The 27,312-nt window shown below is 39.4% G+C and overlaps 1 protein-coding gene across 3 annotated transcripts in view; it reads right to left on the reverse strand.

Annotated features, from left to right (window-relative positions):
• LOC121527857 (ankyrin repeat and fibronectin type-III domain-containing protein 1) overlaps positions 1 to 27,312 on the reverse strand; it is a 253,335-nt gene that overhangs the window by 36,143 nt on the left and 189,880 nt on the right. For all 3 annotated transcript variants that reach the window (XM_041814870.1, XM_041814871.1, XM_041814872.1), the window contains 3 exons: positions 11,265 to 11,484; positions 10,851 to 11,058; positions 383 to 580 (listed from right to left, as the gene is read on the reverse strand). In XM_041814870.1, coding sequence (XP_041670804.1) covers positions 383 to 580; positions 10,851 to 11,058; positions 11,265 to 11,484 — 626 coding nt within the window. The remainder of the gene's footprint in view (positions 1 to 382; positions 581 to 10,850; positions 11,059 to 11,264; positions 11,485 to 27,312) is intronic.

Consider the following 27,312-nt stretch of genomic DNA (forward strand, 5'->3'; position numbering starts at 1 on the left):
TCAACATGTGGTGAATAAAACTCGTCCATGTAAACACATCTAAATCATTAAATTACAGGAGTTGTGGAATTGCAAGAAGGGAAAAAAACATTTGAATCAAAGTGCAGATTAGTGGAAAGGAGGAGTGTATGCGTGTGAGTGTGGCTGTCTACCCGGCCACTAAGTGTGTCATGAAATTCCTATAAAAAAATTAAAGCAGGACTACAGGCGTAATGTTAACACAGACACACACTGCTGTGTGAAAGGCTTCCTGGTGTGGAAGTGATTAACTCAGCCCAGACAGAAGGCCAGCAGAGAAAAACAGATCAAAAAATGAAAAGCAAAGACAAGTTCCTTCTACTGTTTGGCAAACATGATCTCAAAAGTCTAACCAAAGCCTTACTAGCATGCTCGAAACCTGTCTGCATGCGTCTAAAGAGCTGCAGCCTCCACTCCCAGGCCTTCAGCTGCCTCTCCCGGTCCGATCCCTCCCGCTCAGCAGGACCCTCGCTTCGAACCTGGGCCTGGAGCTCGGACACTCGCTGCTCAGCCTCCTGCACCAAGGTGGCCAAATGTACTGCTCGGCCCTCCAAACTTACAACTACAAATGTTTAGAAGACACAGAAGAAGGAAGAAAGTCAGCACATATATGTGTCAAAAACAGTTTGATCATATGTATATGTTCAGGCAAATGTGTTACTTCAGAATCAGCTGTGAAATTTAATTTCCATTAACTTCCATTACAAATTCTGCTTGGATATATATATTATTATATATGATATTATATATTTTAGAGAGTTTATTAGGAAGTCCCATTTTCATGGGAATTCAGGAAATTTGTATGGATGGTCTGGGGAATTTAATTTCATTTGAATTTTGGGGGGAATTTGCTCTGAACTTTTTTTTTCATATTTTCATTGGAATTTGTACATTTTGGGAAGTTTTACTAGGATTTGGGTGGGGGTGGGGGGTGATGAAATTTTCAAGAATTATTTATATGATTTTGGGAATATAAAAAGATATTTTAGGGAAATTTGCTTAGGATTTTTCAAGAATTTGCATGTAATTTTTGGGTGATTTTTAGTGGGATGTCTAGGCTTTATGAAAAAGTAACACCAAAACATTTTAGGAATAATTGAAGAAATTCTTGGGTAATTTTTATGGCATACTAAAAAAATATGGTTAACAATCTTCACAGAAATTTTAGGTAATTTCTTTGAAATTTCAGGGAATTTGTGTGGATTTTGGAATGAACTTTAATCGGAAACTTTGTTCATGGGTGAGCTATACCCTTTAAAGTTTGATACCTTAAGTAAAAGCCTGGAACTGAGATGTGTATTTACCTTCTACTGACATCCAAAAATGAAAAATTCCCATAAAAATTCACATATTTTTTAAAATCACATTTGATATATAGGCATTTCTGGCAATTGATAATTCACTGGAGGGCATTTCTATTATTTATAAGATTGTGTATAAAAGGTTTTTAGGGAAATTATTGCTCATGTTGATTGGACAGATGTCTCACAAAACCGTATATCAAATATGATACAACTGGCTCTAAAGGGTTAACAAACCCATTTGTGGACATCATTTTTGATTAAAAAATGTTCAAAGACAAGTCTGAACTTTAAACTTAATAGGTCCAGGTTGCCACAAACTTCAAATAAAAAGAAAAGCACACTTTTATATGTTTTCCACTAGAGAGCAGCTTATGTCTAGTCACTCTGCCATAAAGCCCAGATCGGTGATGGTTGTCCTTCTGGAACTTTGTCCCATCTCCAGACAGGATCTTTGGAGCTCAGTCAGTTACCATTGGGTTCTTGGTCACCTCTTTTACTAAGGTCCTTCCAGCTCATGGAAGAGTCCTGATTGTGCCAAACTTCCTCCATCTGAGATTTATGGAGGCCACAGTGCTCTTGAGAACCTTCGGTGCAACTGTTCAATAAACTAGGTAGCTGTTCTGTGTTAAACATGGACTCAGACAAAGTAGGGAGAATAGAACTGTTTGGGCAAAGCAGTCACTATTAAGATGTGGAACAGGTAGAATTGATGGAACAAAAATTGCATCCTTTTTTTTTTTTTTTTTTTTAGAGTTTTCCTCTTCAATTTGGTTGTCAAGCTGGTTAAAAGGAGGAACATGATCAAACTCAAGGCTGAGTCAGCTTTGCACTGATTATCTGCGACCATATCCCAGCAGTGCTGATATTCAGCACATCATCTCTCCCTCCCGTGTGATACTGTCTTAAGTTAACCTGGATTTTCTTTCACAACACACGCGCTGATTAATCGTGAAAACCCTCTGCCTGCCTTGTAATGTTGCAAATTGCTTTTGCAGGCCTCCTCTTTTAATGCCTTTGTTTGCCAAACTGCTGTGGCAGATTCCTCAATAAACTTCACTTAACTAAGCAAATGCCCCGTTTTAAGGATGACATCAGCGGGAAAATGACACAGAAAATGTGGCAATGAAAGTGAGAGCGGCAAAAAGAGGGAGGGGTATTCCTTATGTGCGGTTTCAAAAGGGACACGAAATGGTGGGAACATGCATCGGCATGGTTTTAAAGTGCCATTGTAAAAGTATTTTTCTGCAAAACTTGTGGAAAAGTCTGTGTAACTGATCTATTTATATCATATACCACAGCCTCATGCTGCCTCCATGAGAGGAATGTTTTTTTCAGAGGGTGTTACTTTAACAATGTGAAAAATGAAGTTTACTTAAACAAAACACACATCGCTACAGTAGATGAGATGTAACACCCAATGAAAATATTCAAACATGGCGGCCTGGTAAGTGATAGTGGCTGGGCTTGCTTATCCAACATGCACATAAAAGTATAAAGAAGTAATGTAAAGCTTTTAAGGTCACACAGGACAGTAGCGAGCTGTTCTTCTTCTTTGGTGGCTGCTCATCCTCGGAGCGTTAGGGGCCTGGTGTGTGTCTGTGTTTAGTCTGTGTGGTCTGTGTTTGTTCGTTGTAGATTCCACTGTTGAGCGTTAGATTCCACTGTTGACAGTAAGTTTAAAGCTCCGTGTCAAAATGTCCATCTGGGTGTTTAATTCTGCGGCTTGCTCCGTGTCTCCTCGGCGGCTGTGAGCTTCTCTTTGAATCCCAGTGTCTCCTGTGGGTGTCAGTTTTGTTGTTCTCTTTGAGCTTTTGTGTGAAGACTAAAAGGGCTATTTATCACTTTTAAAACAAGGGAGGGATGTTAACTTTGAAAATTAGGTAAGGCAAGGTAACTCAAAGATCACCATTCATACACAAAGCAACTCAAAGTACTCTATACAGTTATAAAACAGACCATTAAAACATCTTTAAGCAACAATCTAGACATTGTATAATAAATATTAATGCCACATAGTAAAACTAGGGCTGTCAAGCAATTAAAAAATTCAATTGCTGAATTTTAAAATGCAAATTCCAACTATTTGCATTGAAATCCTATTTTTTTAATACAATATTTAAATGAGTGCAGCACAACAGCAGCAGTGTGGTCTGAACCCTGCCTCAGAAGTAGGAGACAAGTTCAAAATATTTATAACAGTGTTTAACACTGTTATTCTTTCACTGGGTTCACACACATTTGAAAAATCAAATTTTTAGAATTTTTAGGACCTGAACTGAGAAAAATGAATACCACTCTTTGCACAGCAAATAATCAAAAAAGAAACGGAAATACATGCTAAAACTCTAAAATAACATCAGATTAAACTTCTGGTTAGGGTTCAGCTGAGGGTTTGGATATAAAAATTAAAAGTCTAAATTCTGACCTGTATAATCTAATTAAAGTCTGCTTTGTACTCCATGAAAACATCATAACATAGCTAATTCTTGAGCAAGCAAAGCTAAGTAAGCTACATAAAAGGTAAGGTAGCTACATATCTAACGTAGCTAAAAAAACAAAACAAAGCTACGTTATCTACGTTAGATTGTTATGTTTGCTAACGCCAGACCTGTTTTAGAAGTAGTTTTGTGATATGTCTGGCTTTAGCTCTCTTGTTCTAATGTTAACTACATAGCTAACAAAGATATGTTAGGCATAACAACTTCAGCAGAATGCTGACTAAAACACAAGCACTGATCTAACTAGCTTTAAAGGGATAGTATGGTAATTTTTAAGTAAGGTAGACAGAGACTAGCTGTAGTGCTAGCACAGAAGCTAGGCTATGCACTACTGCAGATGGGGCCATTTGCAATATGTAAGTTACCAAATATAATTTATTTTCTCCCAGCTACTGGTACTACTTTGGCACACCACATATATATGTTTCTCTACCTGCAGTAGCATGCAAAATACTAGAAACACCTTTTAAAGTCAACTTGTAAGTACTTATTTGTGTTTGGTTTCTAACCACACAGGTTAAGTCTGATTAGCCTCTAGCTTGTCCTGGAACTCCTTATACCTAATATTTTACAGGATTTTGAACCCCCAAGGTCTGGAGCCCCGTACATTTTTGCGTTCACACAATTCTTAAAGGCAAAGAGTAAAAGTGAGATTAGAAAAACCCCTGCACAGATGGTAAAACCCACTGGTGGCCTTTTTTAAATGTACATTTTCAGTCTTTCCAGGCCTAGAATCTGGTCCAGATGCTGTCACCATGTACATGTGTTGATGTGTCCTTATTTCACATCAAGGCTGGCATCCTCTTCAGCACATTAAAGTGGCTTTATCCTATAAGAGTGTCGAAGGGATTTATAATGTGTGTGTGTGAGAAGCTGCTTAAGAGGGTTTGTTTGATTGCTATTGTCTGCCCTTGTCTCTTTGTTAACCACGCACACTAAAGCTGTGAAATATCAATAAGTATTAAGATCAGTTCCTTTTACAGCTCTGCAGCGTCTTTGATGTGAAGTCTCAGCACATGGAGTTTGATAACGGGCTTAGAAAAGAGAACTTTAACTTTCTTTATGTGCTGTTGTTCTCTCAATTCACTCGCTCAGGAATGATTTGAGCAAAATCAAAGCGAAAACTTCAGTAAACATCACTTTCCATTCAAGTGTTTTCAATTTTATGACACCTTTATAAGACGTCTGGCTCAGCTGTAGAGAAGTGTGTGTATGTGGTGTAAACAGCTTAGGAGCCTTACTGGCGAGTTCTAATCATTAGCAGAGGAGGGGAGTAGATCACAGACAGTGAAAAGTGCTTACAAAGATGACTAATGTTGCATCACTATTACCACCCCTTCAGTGCCTTTAATATGCTTTCACTGCGAGGAGAAAACAGAGAGAGAAAGATGTGTGAGGTTCTCAGTGGCGTGTGAGTGAATACTTTACTTGTGTGCATGATATGTGAGTGTGTTATGAGTTATGTGTCTGTGAAGTTGTTTTTGGCACAAATGTTGCTGGCATTATCCCACTGTGAGAACAGCTCTGGCTTCCACAATGACACTTGTTGATTCTGATAGATTGGCAAAACAAACAAAGTCTGGTATCAATTCCAAATTCATGCAGGTAAAAACAGACTGAATAAACATGGATGTAGCCTCCGTGACATCACCTATTGATTTGTGAAGAGCTATTTTGAAGCCCAAAGATGGTGGTCGCCATGCTTATTATTCTATTTTACGTATACTCCCCTAGGTAACCCAGTGACAGATGATTCCCCTTTTAGACAGCTACAATACCTTCAGTACCTAATGCAATTTATGTGTAACTCTGAAGATCTTTGCACACCAAAGCATGCTGTTGACAGGATTAGTATTACCTGAGACTGAGAGTGTGAGACGCCCATGTTAAATGTGAACCACTCCTGTTACCTGTTTAAAGTTTTGTGCAGTTCATGCTGTTGATGTCATTCTACACCTTATTTTTGTAACCACCAACAACAACCCTCATCGCACAGATCAGCTGTTGTAGCCTAATCACTGAATGCTAAGCAACATATTTCAAATCATAAATTGATTTATGTGTTGAATGTATAGCAAAATAACACTGATCTAAGATCAGGCACAATAAAAGAGAAGCTGTTGGAGGCAAAGAGAAGCACTGTTCGTATTAGGAGAGCAGGGGTGCACACACGTGCTTGGATAGGTCAGTTTAAATGAATCAATCAAGCAAAATTAAGTCATTTGTCAATATAAGATGAGATGAACTGAGAAAAAGTACTATAATGGCCTGTATGTGTCAAAACTTGGTAGATAACTTCCTCTACAAGAGGAATTATTATATATTATTGTCAATCAGAAAAAGCTGTATTGACTATAAACACATAATGGTCACCCTGAATTAGAGAGATGCTGATTCGCACAGGATTAGTATTACCTGTGGGCAGTGTTGTAGTCGAGTCACCAAACCTCGAGTCTGAGTCGAGTCCCAAATCCCTAGTGTTCAAATCTGAGTCGAGTTCAAGTCACCAAAGAAAAATCAGAGTCAAGTCCCCTTTTACCTGAGTCCGAGTCTGAGTCAGACTCAAGTCCGAGTCCGGGACTCGAGTACTACAAGACTGCCTGTGGACATATGTGTATGCTGAAATATGGTAGGTAATTTGCCCTGGAATTTTTACTCTGAAACTCACGGACATGGTTGATTTGCAATAGATTAAAACACAGATGTCTTGCGTAATAATTACAAATAACTAGGGGTCCTTAGGTAATACCAATCCTGTGCGAAAGGACAGGGCTTTTCAGATGCATTTTTTGGATCAAATAAAAAATGTCACGCACATATATCTTTCACTTTGAGGCTGTTGCATTTTATCTGTATTCACTGCAAAAATTCGTAGAAGGTGGTAAATTGTTTTGTACTGGGCCAAAAAAAGCAGTGAGGATGATTCTGTGGCTCTTTGACTCATTTAAAAACACCCTGGATTCATCATCCTAACAGAGAGCTTCATATGGCACAAACTCATGCATCGTAGTGCTTTGCCGATTTAGAGAGATGGAGGACAACTTTTTAGAACAATATCCGTCACGTGGCTGTGAGAACAAATTTAAGCCTCTATCTACATATTCCTTGGTTGACATTCACCATAAAACACGGGAGATCATAGTGTTAAAAGTTCAGTGTGAGAGAGGGAGAGAGAACAGGGGGGGCGAGCGAGAAGCCGAAGGCGCTGCTCTGATAAGTCAATCACCCATTTAAATGACTTGGACAAATGTGAAAAAGGTAATAAAATTGAACTTGTTCTGAAAAAAAAAAGCTTTGGGGTCAGTGTGCAAACATGATAAACACAACATGAGATTGTTTTTTCTGTTTTGACGTGCAAAAGTAAAATACAGAATCAGTGCGCAAAAACCCTAAAGCCTTAATATAATCAAAACAGATGAACAATATAAAATTATCCCCAATGCAGTGAGAACCAATAAAAATGCAGGATGCATAAATGAAATTTGTTTTTGTACCAGTTTGTAACCATGGTCATTTTTGTCATACAAAGGGGCATTTTAAAATGGGCATTAATGGGAAACCTGGGGCCTTTAAGCCAGCCTCTAGTGGACAATCATAGGAACTGCAATCTTTTCGGCACCTGTGCTGATTTCATTTTTTCAGCTGGCTGAGGTTGCAACTTGCTTATTCAAACTTATCAGTATCTCTCATTAAGTCACTATTTTGTGGTTTATGCCATCTCATATCTTTAAGTTTTAAAGGATTACACTTGTGACTGTAAGAATCCAATTAATCTAACTTGTAATTTTATATAGTTCTTATTATTACACGTGACACAGATTTGATTGGCTAAAGCAGAGCTGATCAATGATTCTTATGAAAGGGCCTGGTTTAAAAAAGGAAACATATGCTCACATTTTTAATGTAATGTCTGATCTGAGAAGCTAGGAATTTACATGTTCCTATGAGGAACTCTTAAAATGTGTCAATTTTGGCCCCCCTTGTGGACAAAAGAGTATCTCCTTTCCCTTTGCTGATCTCATTCTGCTTTTCTTTCATTAAATCAACCAACTGCATCTTTAATGAAGACCAATGCTGTGGGAAATTTAAAAAATGTCCTTTAGGCAGGGTCATGTTATTAATTTCAGCTGACTACTACCCCCTCACCCCCACAGCAGTGGTCAAAATAAAAGAGGGTTCCTCATTAGAGAAAACAGTATTAATTTTAATTTCAGCCTTTTTCACAAACAGCTACAAACTCCTCACAGTAGCTTTAAATATGCATCTTATGATCCTAGAAAATATGTCAGCTGTTACTGCTTTACCTCAGAAAATATCTTTGTGTTGCTTTTGTAACAGGATTCTTTTTGTTTACCAATCAGATCTTTTCAAACAAAACGTGCATGTTGTGCTGAACAGAAGTCAAAACTGGTACATTTTATAAATAGTCTCTTGAAATTGATGACCTTTTAAAAATTAAATGTTTTTATTGTAGATAATAGATTTAATGGTATAATGAAGTCTTTTTTGGCATATTTCAGCTGTTTTCAATAGGTCTGGGCTTAAGGATCAGAAAATCAACCTAATTCCTTCACAAAGCCAATGCAGCATTTGTTATGGAGTGATTCACCTGTGGGTAAGCCAAAGTTCCCCTACAAAATAAAGAGCTGTCAAACTTTATAAGGCACAGTATGACAGAATACAATAGTCTCATTATAAGATAGAAACACTGCTCTTATAACCACAGAGACATTGCTGTGACCCAAGAGTTTTTGGATCATTCAACAGAAAAACAAAGTAAATATAGAGATTAGTTTCAGAATTTATCTCATGTATAAACTTGCGCAATTATAGAAGCTCTAACATTATGTCAGCTGTGTGATATCAATTCTAAATACACTGTATGTTTTAACTGTGCTTTTGGTTCATTGAAAATGAGCTCATTCTGAAAGAGGTTGTAAGTAATGCAGTAAAATAAATAAATTAGCTTTAAATTGTTTCAGTATAATACTTAAGTTTTTAAAATTGAGTTACTGTTTGACATCAGATTGGATGCATCTACATAAGTGTGCTAAAAAGAGAATGCTTTCACTTCCAAGCACAATAGCTGCAGAGACTGTAGTTTGATCAACTACATTAACATTCAAATAATTCCATATTTATCCAATAATTCACCTGATTTGCATGGTGGAAAAGTCTGAACAAGTTACACTCAGAGAGGAAAGCTCAAATGCTGGTATGGCATGGTCCCTCTGCTTTTCAGGTTTGTCAAATATAAAAAGGTGGTGATGTGACAAGTTGTCATAGTTTTTGCTTCATCATTAATCAGGGAAAAGATTAGAAACTCTGAAGATCCAGAGCATGATTGTGGCAAGTTTCAAGATAAACATTAACTTTGATTTGACTGATTAGCTACTCTAAATCAAATGCTTAAATGCTAAAAGTATTGTTTTGCTTTTTAGCGAATGATACCATTAGACGGGGCTACATAATATGACTGGATAGGTGTACATTTAAGCTTACAGTAACATCAACTAGCTAGCATTAGGTTTTCAAGAAAAATTGTTGATTGTTTAGGTTAGCAGAACACTATCCATATCATAAGCCTGAAGAGTAAGAACTAGGGCTGTCAAACAATCCAAAATCTTATCACGATTAATACCAGAATTTCTGTGGTTAATTCTGATTAATCAACCCTTTTGATAACATTTAACATTTCACTATAGGGTAACTGACTTTTTGGATAAAGACCTGCTTTTATAAGTAGATCAAAGTTTTTACAATTAACTTAACTATGGAAAATAAATTTAACATGGATTGAAAAACTAGTAAGGGGACAGTTAAAAGGTCAAAGTTTGATAACACAAGGTTCAAATTACTTTGAGCTTGTCCACTGAGCTGGTTATTAGTTTTTCAAACTAAAATGAGACATTTAGGAGTAGTAATGGTCTTTTTCTTATTTTACATCACTGTGGCTGCAGAGAGACGCTGCAGTGGCTTAACCAAAGCATGTTGAAAGGAATTTTAAAAAAGCACGCAATTAGTCATGATACAAAAAAGGTGCACTTATCATGGATCGGAGTTAATCATGATTATTGCATTTAATCTTGCCAGCCCTAGCAGGAACACATAATGCAAATATTAGCAATCCTTCACTTTTGAAGCTAGCAACAGTAACTTGTCCAACACTGGACATGGGATATTTTTGGGTCGCCAATTAAGTTTTCAGAATTTCATTTCAACAGTATTTAACGGGACATTCATGTTTGCATACATATGATAGCCATGGGGGGAACTCCACCCTACAACATTCACCCTCTCCATCATGATAAAACATAAAATAAGGCTCTACCAGCTACCGGATCGAAAGCTAAAATCACAGTTACGGATGCTTGGCTAATAAAAAAAATACGCATTGTTCCAGATCAGACAGCAACTGAAGGCCCAAGGGGGAGAGCATCCAAAGACAGCCTATGTGACGAAGCAAATATTGGTTCTTTCCACACTCATAAAACTCAAAGTAGCAGGTCAGGACGAGATTGAGTCCGGAAGGAATGTTATCCAAGCTAGCAATGGCCGTCAGCTCAACCAACCTAAGTGCACATGTAGAAGGAAAAACAAAGTTGTTGCATCATGATGGCTTCTACCTTCTAAAAAGTGGTTCATCAGAAAAACAGTTTGGGAAACATTGCTCTCAATAACTTAGTAACACTACATCTTCAACCTGACACAAAAATGCTGAATGTTTGCACTGAAGAGACACTGCAGGTGCTCTCCATCACAGCTGCCACTGCCTTTTTCATTTACTAATAAAAAAGGGAAATACATTGTGTAAGTCCCTTTATGACTTCATAAAAGCAGAGAGCAGAGGAAAGAGACAGCAATGTCTCTTGGCTTTTAAAAGTCCCGAGCTATGCATGTTTTTTAACTTCACCTCAGTAAATGAATACTGCATGCTGTCTGGTATATGCTCATAAATTACACAGCACTGGGAGGAACAAGTGGTCCTGTTAATAGGTATGACTGGTTGTTTTTGTTTTTTTGTACTCACAGTGGGGGCTCTCTTTTGCACCCGCTCGTAGCAGCAGCTTGGCCATGGGTACATTGTTTGTCATGATGGCGATATCGAGGGGCAGGAGGCCTTCACTGTTGGGGGTATTGAGGTCTAGCTCCTCCAGACTGTACTGTGACAGAAGCAGCTGAACCAGGTCCAATTCCTGGTGCTCTACGGCCTCAAACAATGCTTCATTACTTTGGAACTGAGAACAAAGATAGTTTACGTGAGGAGAAAATAAACAGTGGTTATATATTTTCAGTCTATTCAACAATAGAAAGATAGGTGGGTGTGTGATGGTGCTATATGAGGATCTTGTCCTATCCCAGTCTATATGTTTTCTCAAACTATTTTTAGCCCACAATATTCCCCAGCTTATTACTTTTTCCTTCTTTTCTCTCTCTGACTTACTATGGTGGTTTTACGCAGTCTCTCCTTGTCTCCCCCCCGTCCTGACACCACGCTGTCCTCCAGGGCAGGGGGGTTGGTGCCCACACGGAACTTTCCAGACAAGTTGCGGTAAAGGCGGCGGGCCGCGCTTGGCGAGGACAAGCTGGCCGCCTTGCGGGCTGGGGCCGGCTGGTGGGCCTGGTCCCCCCTCATGGGCTGCGTCATCTTGGCAGTGTCAGCCCTGGAGGAGAGATGGGTGGGAGAAGACGAGACGTTAGAGTAAATAGAAAATTTGATGCGTAATTTAACCAGCTCACTCCTTGAAATCATGATCAGTTATGAGAACAAAAATGCCAAATAAAAATATCAAAGCTCTCTATATTTAGGTACACTTTTGCTTTTGTTTTTTTGTTTTTTTTGTTCGATTTGATACCATCTTGGTATTTCAAATTTGTGTTACTAAAAAGTCAAGGGGCATATTTGCTGAGAGGAAAAGGAAGTTAAGGACAGGCACACAAGTAGATCTAAATGAAGTTGTGTCTGCTCTTAAAGTAATTCATGAGATTTTACCCATAGTAAATGATCTCAATACAGTAGATAAAAGACTGCACAGCCCCTGAAAGAGAAGTTTTGTTTGGCCGCAGGCAGGGCTGCAGGTTACATACTGTATAATAAAGCCATACAAAAGGATCCTACATTTATTTCAAAGCTTCACTCTGACATAACCAGGCCTTTCTTTTGGGACTGTGCCATCCATTTCTGGACATTTGTTACTATTCATACAACCCCCACATAAAACTTCTAAACTATCCCTTTAATACAGCCCTCTTTATAAATATTTGTAAGACATATCAAGACTTTTGGATAATGGCCTCTTAGGCAAAGATATGTTTGTTTATGGTGTCTCACCACTGGGGGTGCACATGTAGAAAGAAACAGCTGATATACAACTTGTGTTCTCTTCTGAGCTTTGAGTCAAACACAAAAATGATCAACGAAATAATTTACTCAAGAAGTGCTGGGAAATTAGTCAAGTTTTAATTTCAATCACGATTTTGGCTAATCTTGCTTATACAATTACTGTATCACCTGCCATGTCCTGCATCAAGCAGGAACAGCACATGTTCCTGCCTTACCTGTGCCTATAGGAAAGCCTGAAGCAGGTACAGAAGCAGCAAAAAAACCCAAAGCAAATGACAACAAAATTACATTGATTTAGTCAGAGGCAGAATAAAGGAGAAGCTGGGGTGGAGGAGGGTTGCAAAAAGCAGCTTGAAGAGGGAGCAGCAAAGTGTAGCCTGACTAGACTAGTTCAAATATGGCAGGATGAGTGGGATTAGCCAATAGAGCAAATGAGCTGAGTCAACTGATCTCAGTTATACGGCAGCGCTTGACTCCATGGCCTGCCTGAGCTAATGCTACATGCTAGATTTTTGACATGTAAAGAGTGAAGATGTTGTAAAATCAGTGAGCAATCGGTTAGTAATCATGTTGAATAACTGTGATCTCAAGATCAAACAAAATAGTTGGGATTTCAATTTGTTACATAATAGAGCAGCCCTACTTGAGGCAACTTAACAGACATTGTTTTGGTGTCTGGTGTATTATCTGAGGGGGAACACTTTCTCACAGATGTTCCTGGATGCACATCTTAGTTTGTTAGCTTGATATTTATATAAATTATTTCAATTAACTAACTTAAAGAATTAGCATTTCTATCACAGAGATTTTACTTTAAGAAACTGTTTTACTTTTCAGAGCCAAATAAAACTGTTGTTCCTTAAGTTCAGGGAATATGCATTTCTTAGCAACCCTACAGCCTATTACGTTACAGATGTGTTATTGTTTCAAAGTCTGTGGCCTGTGTGCTGAATTAATTCAACCTAAATGATCAGCAAATGAATGTATGACCATGACATTATGCAGCTGCAGTGGATGGTTTAGCAGCAGTTCCCAACCATTTTTTGTCTTGGAGCCCCCCTAAGATCCAAACCACAAAAACAGGACACACAGCAGTCAGTAACTGGCATTGATGTTTATTGTTTCATTGATAAAACTCTAAGACAATAGGCCTATACAGTTTATTCTTACCAAAGCACCTCTATTTGAACTGTGTAAAGTGTTTTTATGATTTTTTGCTGATTGTGTTGACAACCTGAGAGCGGACAAAGCTATTACTGCATGTTGTCTTTGTAACCACTGGGTTTAATTGCTACCATTAGTTCCATTAAAAATTGAATCAATCTGTTTCAAGCTATTTGAAGAATAATTTTCTTTTTGTATAAGATAAAAAGAGGGCTTTTCTGTCCTTGACTATTAAAACATCCTTTACCCTTGTGATACCCTTATTATTATCTACTAAATGATGATAAATTAAATTGATCAGCCAGCTAGGCACCATGATGTCATAATCAGTCCTCTTTCATCTCAAACAGGCTGATAGCTGGTTCACCAGTGTTGCCCTTTAATGTCATCTTTTTCTTTTGAGTTTCAGAAGATCGGCATCTCTCACCACTGGTGTCTTGGCATTATTGGTATGATGACTATGCTTCCCCTCTCCATCCTGCCATGGGAACTACATAGATGACACGCTGTTTGAAGGGTGAGTCTGGGCCGTGGCGTTCACACACACTCTGAACTGCTGAAGGAGATGTCAGCAGGATCCTACAGGCAATGGTGACAGACTCCTTAACAGGTCCCACCAAACAGAGGCAGGGAGATAAATGAATTCCTCAAGGACACACTTTCAACAGCTTTCTCACCTACTGTTCCTCCCTCCTTTCCCTCACATCTTTTATCATCTTTCTGCTCTGGTCTTTGCCCTTGTCACCATATTGACTCACATTTCTCTCTCATGTTTTCTTTGTCCCCTTCCCTCACTTCTTAAACTTCTCTCGGTACCTTAATTTAACCCTAAATCCCCACTTTATTGAAGTATGACTGGAATCAAAGAATATGTAGTTATTTCAACATCAAAGCCTAATGCAGGCTCATCTTATTCGCAAAAAACATGGACAGAGATAATATCCTTTTAACATTCAAAAGAGGCAATTAAATCTTTTGGTATTTCCTAATTAAAAGTGTTTGCAGTAACCAATCCCTTCAGAGGTCAACATGTCTTAAACTTTGTGTTCTTTATAAGTCCTTGGGAAATAGTTGCTTGCTATCAGCCACTTTGGAAAACATCATCAGTTAAATACCACAGATGTAAATGTTGTTCTTTAAAAGCAATGCTTTGAACTGGGGCACGCAGAGGTTGAACAAAGTAAATAAAGGTTGAGTTACGTCGGGCCATCATGCCATGTGCCAAGAAGTATCACACGGACCAAGAACAGATTTGTCAAGGTGAGAACATCTGTAGGAAAAATGTTATTTATACTCACACTCCACTACGGACGTGTGAGCCCAAATGAGCAGACACACACAAACCCTCCCCAACACATGCAGTTTGTACAACAGCTGACGGCGGCACACACTGTAGACTTTAAAGCAGCTCCAAGCCCCCGCAACAAGCCCTTTTTCACAGCGCCGATACACCTAAAATACCCCCGATCCCCGTCCCTTCCCGCTCTGTCCCATCCATCTCCACTCAATCCCGTAATAGAGACCTTATTTTAGACATCCTCGTGTTCCCGACCGGGCCTAACCTATTCCAGGGTTCCAGATAAAGCGCGGCAGGTATTTTGGAATAATTTTTCCATGGGCCTGGCCCGGAAGATAAAACAAGAGATATATTTGTAATGCCTGTGCTGGTATCCCATTTCAAAGAGAAAGCCCATTGGAATCCAGCCCCGGGCTTATTGTTATTTGCCTGAGATGGAACAGACGAACTTTTTCTGTCGGCAGGACGGTGCCTCATCACTCTCTGACGACATTAGGGAGTGTGTTCCATGGTGTGGGGTCTCTGTGTGCGCCTTTACTTTCAAAGAGATGCTGCATCCTACACGTGAGACTTGAATGCTATTTGCCAATGACATCAGCCCTTCCCTAGACAGAGATAAAAGGCCATCCTAAGATGTAACAAAAATATAATTCCAAACAGAGCACAAAAAAGGCTGTTTCTATCATTTTCAACAATGCTTTCAAAATCCACCTAATCCTACTATACGCTGATGACACTCTTATTTATGAAGACTTTCCAGAACTTCTGCTCAATTTAATTCCATGCATTTCATATTATGAGCAGTTCTGCATGACACTTTAACACACAGCAGAAGGATTTTGTTTCTTTCATGAGGAGTCTGAGCTCTGCAGCCCATCACCTGCAGCTCCTCAACAGCTCATTTTAGTTCCATTACTCCCTGCAATATTTAACAATGATCTACTGTCAATAATCCTGTCAATGATGTCTTGCAGATGCATACTTGTTAAACAACCATGGTTAGCACTAACCACAGAGGATATGCAAGGGCTTTCCCATGACTGCCTCAAGATAAAAGTGAACCTATGTTTCGTTTTTCAAAAGCTTTTGTCCTGGGAAAGCAGCAGCTGTAAATGCTCAGTTTGTATTAACAATAGCAAAGCTCTGGTAAAAAAAAAAAGTGACAAAACATCAACAGTACAAAGACAGACTGCTATCAAGTAGATACAGTTTCAGTCGGTCAGCTTAAAAGTAATTTATTTGCAAAGTTTATTGCAAAGCAATCTGGTATGTCTCACTGGGGCCAGTTTTGACCTCTGCAAAGAAATAACATTAATATCTTGTTTGTATGGCCTTCACATTTTACTCCCAAACTGGATAAGGAGTCCCTGCACTTAGATGCATTTATTTCCACACAAAGACTGGATCTTCACTTCCGCCTATGATCCTGTTCTATCTGACTCAGCCTTTCCAAATGCAATGGTTGTAATAAATAGCTGCAAAGACAATGCTGTCATTTTGCATTGTTAATTTCCAGCATTGCCACAAAATTGGGTAGCTATTTCAACCTCATAAAGGAATAAAAAAAATCAAGACAGAAACAATGGATAATGTTGAACTAATAAAACAAACTATTAGCCCAGTAAAGATTGTTTTCAAAGGCTAAAGAAAAGGGCTGGGCTTAAATCTGTGCTCTCATTGGCTGAGTTGTGACAGAGCAAGTGCCAGTGGAGAAAGGTAATAAATAAAGCTAAGCGTTAGTTCATGCAGGACACCGCAGTCACACGCCCAGATGACGGCCAACTGATCCTAATTTCTGCCTCCCAGCTCCCACAGCCAATCACAGCTCTTTCTCTCAACACAGCGGTCAATGATGTACTTCTCACTAATCCCTGCTTGCATTAATATTGATGAACCATGCTGCTGCTGCTGCTAGCAAAGCTCAACCTCCACCCCAGCCTCCTCCTTTATAGCATAAAGCTTGTTGCACCTTCATATTCAGATTCATTAACCTGACACGCCAGATGGATGTGTGAAACACATCCATCTGGAAAAGCTTCAATAGGAAACGTTTGAGAAAAGGCAGAGGCTTTGAAAAAAACTCAGAGGGTGATTGGGTGAACGTTCTGTCTGTCACATCTCTGTGGGTCAATCAGAGCAACAAAACATGTGACGTAGCCGCTATTGAGCTGCGCGTGTGCAGCTACTGAGGAATAAGGTGAAACATGGCAACTATAGACATGTAAGTACTCGACTTTTGTTGTTTTTTAAAAAGAAAACAACTCACTGCTGTTCTTTGTTCTTCTTTTAACAAAGACATGTTGTCAAGGTCTGATAAAACTGGCACTTTAGCAGCATCCACGCTAATCTCTTCCTCCATAACTGCACCAGTTCTTGCTGCTGCTTGTTAACATCACGTCTCTGCTGCGCTTGAAAGTACTGCCCCTCGTCGCTGATTGGTCTTGTCACTTTCTAACAGGGCCCAGAGATGGGAGCTTTGCAAGATGGATTCGCCAGTGAAAAACAAGGACAAGGGCGTATCCATCTGCTTTGCAAGGTTACAGATTCATGCTACTAAATATGTATTCATTGCTTTTAAACACATTTTGTTGTGTTTGATACACATTGTTATTGATGTATCTATCCATATCAGGGTTTCTAGCCATGTGCTCCCTGGAAAGTCAAGGCGTGCTGCTTGACTAACCCAGGGAGCATCTTTTGAGCAGAGCGTTCTCCGCCAAGTAAAACTGTAAATCCATTTTGCAATAAATTAACAGGCCAATCGACTTTACCAATATACAATATTTGCTAACATTGGCTAATTCTTTTCCATTTGAGTAGTGTGTCCCCAGAAAGTTACAGTAGCTGTGCTAATCCTGTGAAAGAAATACACTATATGGACAAAAATATTCAGATCTCTAACCATTACACCAACAGGGACTATAATGACATTATTCAAATAACTGTATTTAACATGTAGTTTGTCCCTCTTTGGCAGCTAACTTCCACTCTACTTGGAAAGTTTTCCACAAGATTTTGGAGTGTTTTTGGGGAATTTGTGCCCATTGATTCTGTGAAGCATTTATGAGGTCAGGCACTGATATTGGACGAAAAGGCCTGTCTCGCAATCTCCATTCCAGTTCATCCTGGAGGAGCTTGATGGGGTTCAGGTCAGGGCTCTGTGTGGACCAGTCAAGTTCTTCCACACCAAACTGATCAAACCATGTCTTCATAGTCCTTGCTTTTTGCACTGGGGAACAGTCATGTTCGAATAAAAAAGGCCTTACACACTGTTGCCACAAAGTTGGAAGCATAGCATTGTCCAAAATGTCTTGGTATACTGAAGCATTAAGACTGCCCTTCACTGGAGATAAGGGGCCTAGCCCAAACCCTGAAAAACAGCTCCATACCATTATCCTTACTCCTTCAAACTTCATGGTCAAAGATAGATAGAGAGAACAAAGCTGGATCTGATTCAATGACACATGCACTGAAACCTTTTGGTAGGCACATTAATATGTTGTATTTGTCATAAAATGAAGTCAATGTTTTAAACTGAATCAGAACAGAGAACAGAGTTGGTTGGAAAAGTCTTAGGAGTGACAAAAACCAGACATGTCTACTACTTTTATTGACACCTTCCCCATCTTGAAGGCATTGCTTTCGGACCAAGACAACCACTGCTACAATAATCTGAATAAATGACTAAAGATTAAAGCATCAAACAGATCACACAAACGCTTTCATCTATGTCACACTTTCCTACACTTTTACCAGGTTGGGAAACAGGAAGCAATCGTTCTGGGAAACCAAAGTCTGTACCAAAAACCAGACTCCATGTTTGGCCCCCGATCAATCCCACATCAAATAGAAGATGCCTGTTACAGTGAGACTGCATCAAGCTAACAAACAATCAACACCCCCATGCTGGAAACGCACATGCTCACACAGCATCCGCTCTATTATTGTAGCTTCTATCGGCCTGTTTACACAAACACCGTAGTCCCCCAGACACTGAGTCACATGTCAACAAAGACTTCATATAAAGAGTCCAGACTATTGCTTAGTGTTTGAGTCAAAGTTAGGATAGGAGAGACCTGTGATTCAAAGAAATGTTGGCTCCTGGACTACAGAATTTCTGAGATTTCTTTGCACGCTAAAAGGCAGCCACAAGTATGTACATAACAGCTCATAACACTGGTGTGCAGAGTAAAATCTCAGAAACACTTCAAAGCAAATCAGCAAACTGACAGCGGAGTGGAAAATGTTGCTAAATCTGACAACTCCCGGTTTATGTTTCAGCGTTTACGTGACACAGTTAGAGCTGTAAAAGAGGATGAATCCGTCCAATCTGCTGTCGTCAGTGCAGGTCCAATCACCCACACTCGCTCATGGAAACACACAGACTTCACCGTCCATGTGATTAGATCCCCAAATTTAAATCTGTATATCTTGGTGAGTCTGCAATAAAATTATCCCTGGTAACATAACACCTGTACTGTTCTGGTGGTGAATTTTATCTGGATTGGATACATGTTTTTCCTCTCTTTCACCGTCATAAAACGAGTTTGACTCTGACTCATTTTCTTCTCATTTGTCTTTTCCCACCCTTTCCTCCTCTTTTCTCACTCCTGTGCATGAAATATGCTTTTGTCTCTGACACCACGCCTGTCTTTTGGAAGCATTCTTGACATTTCTTGATGCAAACCTGGAAAAAATTTCAGAAATCAACAGTCTTAAAGCAATTAAACAAAAAATACAGCTATATCGTTGAACCCAATTTATCATTGTAGTAGTTTTGACCAATGTGAACCAGCATGTGAGCATAGATCCTTCTTGGCTGAAGTATCAAGCTTCTATAAATACAGATAACATTAATCTAAGCTATAAACAATGGAAAATATCTTACGCTAAGCACTAAAAAAGAGGCAACGAGGCTAAAGCTGCATGTTTTGTTGCATACAAGCATGTGTCTCTTGCTGTAGCCGTACACAACTAAGTAAAAACATCACAAACTCAATGACAGTCTTTCTATTAAAGCTTCTGTTAGGAGTTTTTAGCTGGTTATGAAACAGACTGAAACTGATGCTAATGTCTGTATATGACATAATGAAGCAAAAGAGATCATCAGCCACAAAACTAATCATTTTAGACTATCATTTTTAATTCCTAAAACTGCTGCCAGGGGTAGGTGTCAGGCTGCCAAACATCCAATTATTATTTCCACATTTTCTGCTTTTCCAGAAAAGTCTCTTAATGAGTGATATTTGACTGTTAAAAGACAGCAGGACGAAAGAAATACTCCCTACACATGTACAAGAGTAAATCAGCTAGAGGAAAGGACATGCCGCTTTGTTCACAAACCCAAAATCAACACAAACCCCAGATTTTCTCACAGGAACTTAAAATGAAGTGAAAATGTAGATTCTGAACTTTCTTTTAAAAACTCAGAGGAACTGAAACTCAAAGACAGCAGCAACAGGAAGTGTAATAGTGTAATTGAGAGGGTTAGCCTATTATGAACTCTGATCTTTTAACCGGTTTGTTATCAGCACGATCCAACAATACGGAAAAGGATGTAAAAATGTAAGTGAGTCTTTCATTTAACAGAATATTGGTACACAACTCAGGTTTTTTATGTGTATATCAAAGTGGAGTTTTTGACCATTGATGAATCCTGTAACAATAATGTAGTGCGCTGATAAATAGCAAGAATTGGGCGATCATTTTGGTTAGAAGTTGCAAGGCAAGGCAAGGTAAGCAATAAGCCCAATATACGGTGCTAACAAATTTATTAGACCACCACCCAAAGTAAGGTTTAGGCCACAGCTGCCCTAAATTAACAGCATTGGTAATTACCAAAATCATTTTTTTTGTTTCTGCAATGGTTAATACACCAATATGTAGAAGCTCTTTAACCCAATGATATTTTTTAAACTAAAATATAATTACTTTTGTTATCCATGAATTTTCAAATGTACTGATTTACAAAAAAAACTGAAAAATTAGTAAAGCACATTAATATTTCTTGATTAAAATGTCAAATTGTAGTTATTACTTGCATTCCTGAACAGAAAAATTAGTTTTAGTGGTTGAATGTTATGCTTGATTAATTTCTGACTTCTCAGAGAAGCCCAGTGAGCCAACTCAAACTTGGGTATAAAAGGGTGAATTCTGCATTAAAGCACTTCATGATGCTGGATGGTCTCTGAGACAAATATGACAGGTGGTCTAATAAATTTGTTAAGCACTGTATATCTGCATTGGACCGTCACGTTGCACAACCTGCCTTGATTGTGAACCCTAGCACACACCGACAGCACCAACAGTCAAACTCACCACCAGCCACTGCTGTGCCAGGTGCTTGACACCAGAACCGAAAGTCTGCTTTTGGTTTACCTCCCCACCTCACCAGTTAAGCAAAAAAGCAACAGGAGCAGTGGAATTTCCCAAGCAGCCGAGATCTTCTACTTATTCTATACCTTGAACAATATATGATGCAACATTTCTTGATCCGTCCTCTCAAAGAGAGTTGGTACTAAAGCAGCCAAGTTGGACAAAACAGCTTTTCTCTGGTCACCAGAGAAATAGAAAATAATGGGGGCAGTTGTTTGGACATGCATCTGACAGTGCCAGTGTCTTTTGGGCTTGAGATGTGGAGTCTAAAGGGGGCACCAAACCTAACGATCCCTACAGAAGTTTTCACTGAAAAAGCAAAGATAACCTTATCAGCCCTATTAGTCTGAACAAAGTCCATGGATGTAATTTTTTATTCTCTGAAATTTTCACACACCAGAAAAAATACATAGGATTTTGGTAGGGATGCACACTTTTATTGGCATGGTATAGATATGGGTAGTTACTTGCTTTAAAAGTTAAATATCAGTACTGGCAAATACAAAAATTCCTTATATTTACAGCCGATTTACGGGCTGTATATCAGTATAAATCATATATCAGCCGCAAATATCGGCAAAATGTGCAAATGTACCTCCAGGTATTGTTGGTTTCCTAGGGCACCAAACACTCCACTGTGAGCCCTTAACATTGCAAATGAAGCCAAAGGCAGAAAATAACGATCAGACTGTCTACTACACTGTTGGGGACACTTGGTGTTCTCTAAACAAGGTATAATCTAGAATTAATTTAGAAATATTGGCATACTGAAAATTAGTACATGTTGTTTTGCAATTGTAATTTCTCACTTCTAGTCAAAAACATTTCAGTATACATGTTTTAATCCAGCTAAAAATCTGCTTTATATATAAAATTACTGAAATTTAGGGATGCACAATATTACTGGCATGATATTTGTATCTGCACATCTCAGCTCAAGAAGTGGATTATCAGTATCAGCAGATAGGAACATTTCTACTTGGCTATAAAAATCTGCCAGTATCAGCTGTAAATATTGGACACACGAACAAAAAACTCATCAGAGTTTTAGGCTGGACTAACAGACCTGCAGCAGCTGAAGTCTTTCTCTTTACTCATCATAATTCCTTAAAATTGAAAGTGTGTTTTCAGGACAGAAATGTGTTAATTCATACTCCTCAAACTCTAAATTGTGTGTTTTAAGGATGGAAGTTTTAGATCTGAAATACATTTAAATATTGGAAGTAATATCCACATTAGCTAAAATTAATATGTGAATATTGGCATATCAGATATTGGCAAAAATCCTATATAATGCATCCCTACTAAAACTTAGCCCTGCTTTGTATGTAATTAATTAAAATAGTTGCTAAAATAACCTCTAAAGCGTCTTTGAAGTAAAAGCATTAGACATAGAAACTCATTTAGAGGCAAAATTTGCATACCCCATCAACAGATATTATTATCTAGTAGAGATGCACAACATTATTGGACAGATACTGATATCGGCAGATGTTAGCTTAAAATGTTAATATGAAAATTTCTGCTGCCATTTCCAGGCAATAGATCGGCAGTTTAAAACATATATTGGCCTTAAATATAATCTAAATGTTCAAATGTAGCGTCAAGTATACAGGTGGTTGCCTAGGGTACCAGACACTCAAGGAGGCCCACTGATTTTACAATAAAAAAGATGTGTACATACAGTATCATATTGGTATGGCAAACTGGAAAACTACAACCTTGCAAAGCAGATGGATTTGCCTTTTTCCATGTTTCTCACTGGTGAATCCATCTTGCAAAGCTCCCATCTGAACCGTTTGGGCACGGTTAGAAAGTGACAGGACCAATCAGCGACAAGGGGCAGTACTTCAGGCGTGGCAGAGTCGTGATGTAAGCAAGCAGCAACAAGAGACCACTGCAGTTTTTGCAGAAGACATTAGCGTGGATGCTGCTAAAGCGTAACTTTTCAGAACTTGATGGCATTATTAAAAGAAAAACAAAGAAGAGCAATGAATTGTTTTGTTTTAAAAAAAATGACAAAAGTCATGTACCGACATGGCTACAGTCGCCATGGTTCGTGTTATGTAGTTCTTTATGGAGTTTACTCCTCAGTAGCAGCTACGTCATGTGTTTTGTTGCTCTGATTGGCCTGTAAAGATGTGACAGACAGAACGTTCATCCAATCACCCTCTGAGATTTTATTTAAAGGCTCTGCCCTTTCCCAAACACTGTGTATGAGAGGTTTCCCAGATGGATGTGTAAACACATCCATCTGGCATGTCAGGATAGGAAAACTCTGCATATTGGATATCAGCATAAATCCAGTATCACACATCCCTATTATTCAGTACTTGTAATGCTAGAGCTTAGATTGGGCACAACATATCAAGCCCAGCCTTACCCAAGTCCATGCATGTTCTCTTGCCCTGGCCAGACTTAATTAAACCAAAATCTTTTAATTAGTTAGCTGTTAAAATATAAATTTTCAACTACATATCTGAGTTGTTTGTATGGCAGAAATCAGCTATATGAGTGGTTTATTGTTTATAATAAACATCAGAAAGAATAGCGAGTAGACAAGCACACAATGCGCTCTGAACACACATTAGAGCTTTTAAGCCCCAGTCTGTTAACAGAGACTACAGTTTGCACTGTTGTTTACACACCTCATTGGTGATCTGAGTTACATTACAACAGACAATCAACAGAGTTTTTCACCTGTCTCTGCCCGGTTTCACCATGTGCTGGTGAAGCTGAGCAGGCTGGATGCCCCATTTTTAGCATGATTTTTTTCCCCCTTATCATTCCCTAAAAAACCCAACATAAAACCTGAAGACACACACTTAAGAAATGCACCATTTTGAGTGCAGTTATACTGACAAGACTTCTTAACTCAAGACAGAATTGGGCAGCGCATCTCCTGTCAAACTGACAAAAACTTGGAAACCCAGGCTAAAATATCATTATGCTGCTATGTCTGACAGGATGATAAGATGTCTCTGACATGCTTGTCTGACTCCCATCAGGCACAGGCGGGCCTCATTTTTGTGTTTTATTTCTTGAAATAAGAAGTCTGTCTGGACTTCTTATGTGGTTTTGGCTTAAAATAAGTGTAGAAAAATATTTTTGTCTTCAATTTAGACAAATACGCTTGCTTTGATTTGGGTTCTTAAACTGTAAAGTGAAAAAAATTAGATTTTTCAAATTCATTTTATCCTTATCACCACTTGCCTTCACCTGCTTATAGATTCTTTTCAAGTTTCTCACTTCCCTCTTCTCTTCTTCATCCTCTGTCACCCCATCACAATGTGTCACAAGGACCCTGAGGTCAGCTGTGCAGTGACAGGACCCCATCTTTACAAACTCCTCACCAGGGGCTTGTTTACTACCACAAAAACACATACATCTCTGCTGCCTGTGAGTGTGTCTAATTGTGTTTATTACACACAGGCACAGATGACCATTCGTATAAGCTGACAAGTATTACACTGGTCATCTGCTCGGGTCAAGCCCCATAAAATAAACAAAAAACTGGAGGTGGCTACATGAGAGAAAAATGGCAAAGAGCGGCACCAGAAGGACAGTGCTCTGAAAACAGGGCGGTGGGGGTCAGACAGGCAGACAGTGAGAGAGGAGAAAGTTGCACATGCACAGAGAGAGGGAGAGAGACAGAGTACGCTGGCTGCTCTAAATGTGGCTTGTAGAAGGAAATTCTGAAATCTGAGTCTTGGCACCAGACAGACTGGAAGCAGGCAGGCTGCTGGACTAGCAGAGAGAGAGAGAGAGGGAGAGAGAGGAAGAGAAATGGGCATGGGGGGCAGTATAACTAGAATTCATATAGCAGTCCCCTCTGTTTGGCTCTTATCTGTTGATAGGCAACATGAGGCCATACCACATATTAAACCATATGCATGCATATGTGCAGCCCTGTGTGCAGATTTCACGATTTTACAGCCAAGATGACACTCTTCAGGGCCTTATTTAAAGGATAAGATTTTATTGAGGGATGTATCAGGTGTGTCTTCACGTTTCTGCTAAAAACATCCTGTTTCACTGCATCCCCGAGGTGTCCCAACAGTGAGATGTGGATGGATGATCCTTCCAGAAGTGCACTGGAAACTCGCCCGGAAGCAATGTACCTGATCAGCAGATTGCTGACATGGACTGTGGTGTTACAGAGTCTGTTGCACCATAAGCACACGCAAAACTGATACCAGACAGGATAAAGTTTTTTGTTGACAACAGTTTTACACCATTTAGAAGATGTTTTCCACTGCTGAGTCACTTTGTTTTTGCACTTTGGCATCCGCTGAAGACTTAATTATGTTTTTGTGCTGAGAAATTGCTTTGCACTGTTTCTCTGACGTGATATATGTCTCTAAGTTTTAAGGGATTCAGGCTGTTCTGTTTTTGACTTTTACAGATGAAAACCCCAAAACTCACTGATGGCAGGATCAATCTGCTGTCAGTCACACGTAGTCAGAAAGAAAGGGAAATGAAAAGCCCTTTAGGCTCTCTGCTTTTACTTTTAAGTCATAATTGACTTTGAAATGTGAGCTACGCTTATAATTAGGGAGTCACAGCAAACTGGATGCCAGGTACATTTTATACCGTGCTCACACTGCTGTGTATCTTGCCTGTTTTCATTTTTTTCCCATCCTTCCTTTTATCTTGTCCTCTTCTTCTCACCCTCTCTTCCCCCTTGGGAAAAAGCGGGCAGCCTGCTGTATGTTTAACCTTTGAAGTGCTCCCGCTGGGCCGAGCAAGGCCTGCCACCTGTTGGCTCTGTGTGCATGCACATGAAGAGGTAAATCTCTCTAATTTTGATGAGCAGAGACAACAGCGGTGGAGTCACCATGGGGATGTGGCGGCGGGCAGCGGACGACGTTCTCAGGAGGGGGGGTTCTAAGGTGGGATCACACTGACACAAACATACTCACAATCCCCTCCTCTGTCAAAGGCTTGGTGACACCATGTCTCCCACGGTGATCGTGGGCCCAGCCTGGGTGGCTCCAGGCCTTCTGTGTGTCTCTCAGTGTGTGTGAGTGTGTGACACCAAAGGGGTCCCTGCCTGGGCCGCCATATGCCACCCACCCAGCCAGCGAAAGATGAGGGGTGGGGGCGACCCCTGGACCACTGAAGCCACCAGTTGGCCAATTCTCTCAGTCACACGCCGGCCGGGCGCCATGTTTAAAGTCCCACGGCTGTTTATCTGGGATGGAGATGGAAGGTGGTAGATGGGTGGGGGGCTTATTATCCTCCCTGTGATAAATCCTTTGTAAAAAGGGTAACTGGCATTCTCACACAAAAATATACACTCCTGACTGGATATAGATGGATGCACGGAGAATGTAGATGATGAAAGTGTGTGAATAATTAAACCAACCTGGAAAGTGAAACCAATTGATGATCATTGGTTAAATAAGTACAATGGACATAGACTCAACAAGCTTTTGTGAACATTGATGGCAAAACACTACTGTCCTTTTATTCTATTGGTGGGAGATAGCACATAAGCAATGATGGGCATACTAATGAAAAAGAGTAAATCTAAACGCCTGAAAAATTGTGGTGTGAACTGAGCCTTAAGATGAAGAGCTAGACTTAACTAGACTTAGATAAAGGGACTGACCAAATTCAACCACGGTCCAGCCAATTGGTGTGAGTAGTCTCACAACTAGTGAAACGGCAATCACCTCAGGTGACTGTAGTCACTGGTTAATCAGTATTCCTGGCTTCCATTACATCATGAAGACAAAAGAACACTCCAAGCAACTCTGAGCAACTCAGAGAAAAAGTACAAGTCAGAGGATGTATATAAACATTTCCCAGGACTTGTGGCTGGACATGCAAAGTGCTGTTCACACTGGAGAGTGGAGTAAATTGCAGTGTCCAGATGTGCAAGCCTGATTGAGATCTATCATCACAGACTCAGTGATGTGATTGCAGCCAAAGGTGCACTGACTAAAAACTGACTTGAAGGTGGCAAATATTTATTCAGTCACTAATTCTATATTACATATTTTAATTTCATTGACATTACTTAGTAGAAATCTGTTTTCACTTTGGCATTATTTTTTATTTATTTATTTATTTTTTGTTTTTTTTTTGTCAAAAAATCCTAATTATATCGACCGTGATTGATTTATAAAACCAATTAAAGCGTTAAACATCCAAGGGGGTGAGTACTTTTTATAGACACTGTAAAACAAAATACTGAAGAGCTGGGGAGGAACCAGGTAGATCCATTGCGGCATACAGCTAATGCTAAAGCCCCAGACAGACACTTTGCAGAGCGAGGACACTCCCTGTATGTTGCTGTTATTATAC

The sequence above is a fragment of the Cheilinus undulatus genome, linkage group 20 (assembly GCF_018320785.1).
Source record: "Cheilinus undulatus linkage group 20, ASM1832078v1, whole genome shotgun sequence".
In the NCBI taxonomy this organism is placed as follows: Eukaryota; Metazoa; Chordata; class Actinopteri; order Labriformes; family Labridae; genus Cheilinus; species Cheilinus undulatus.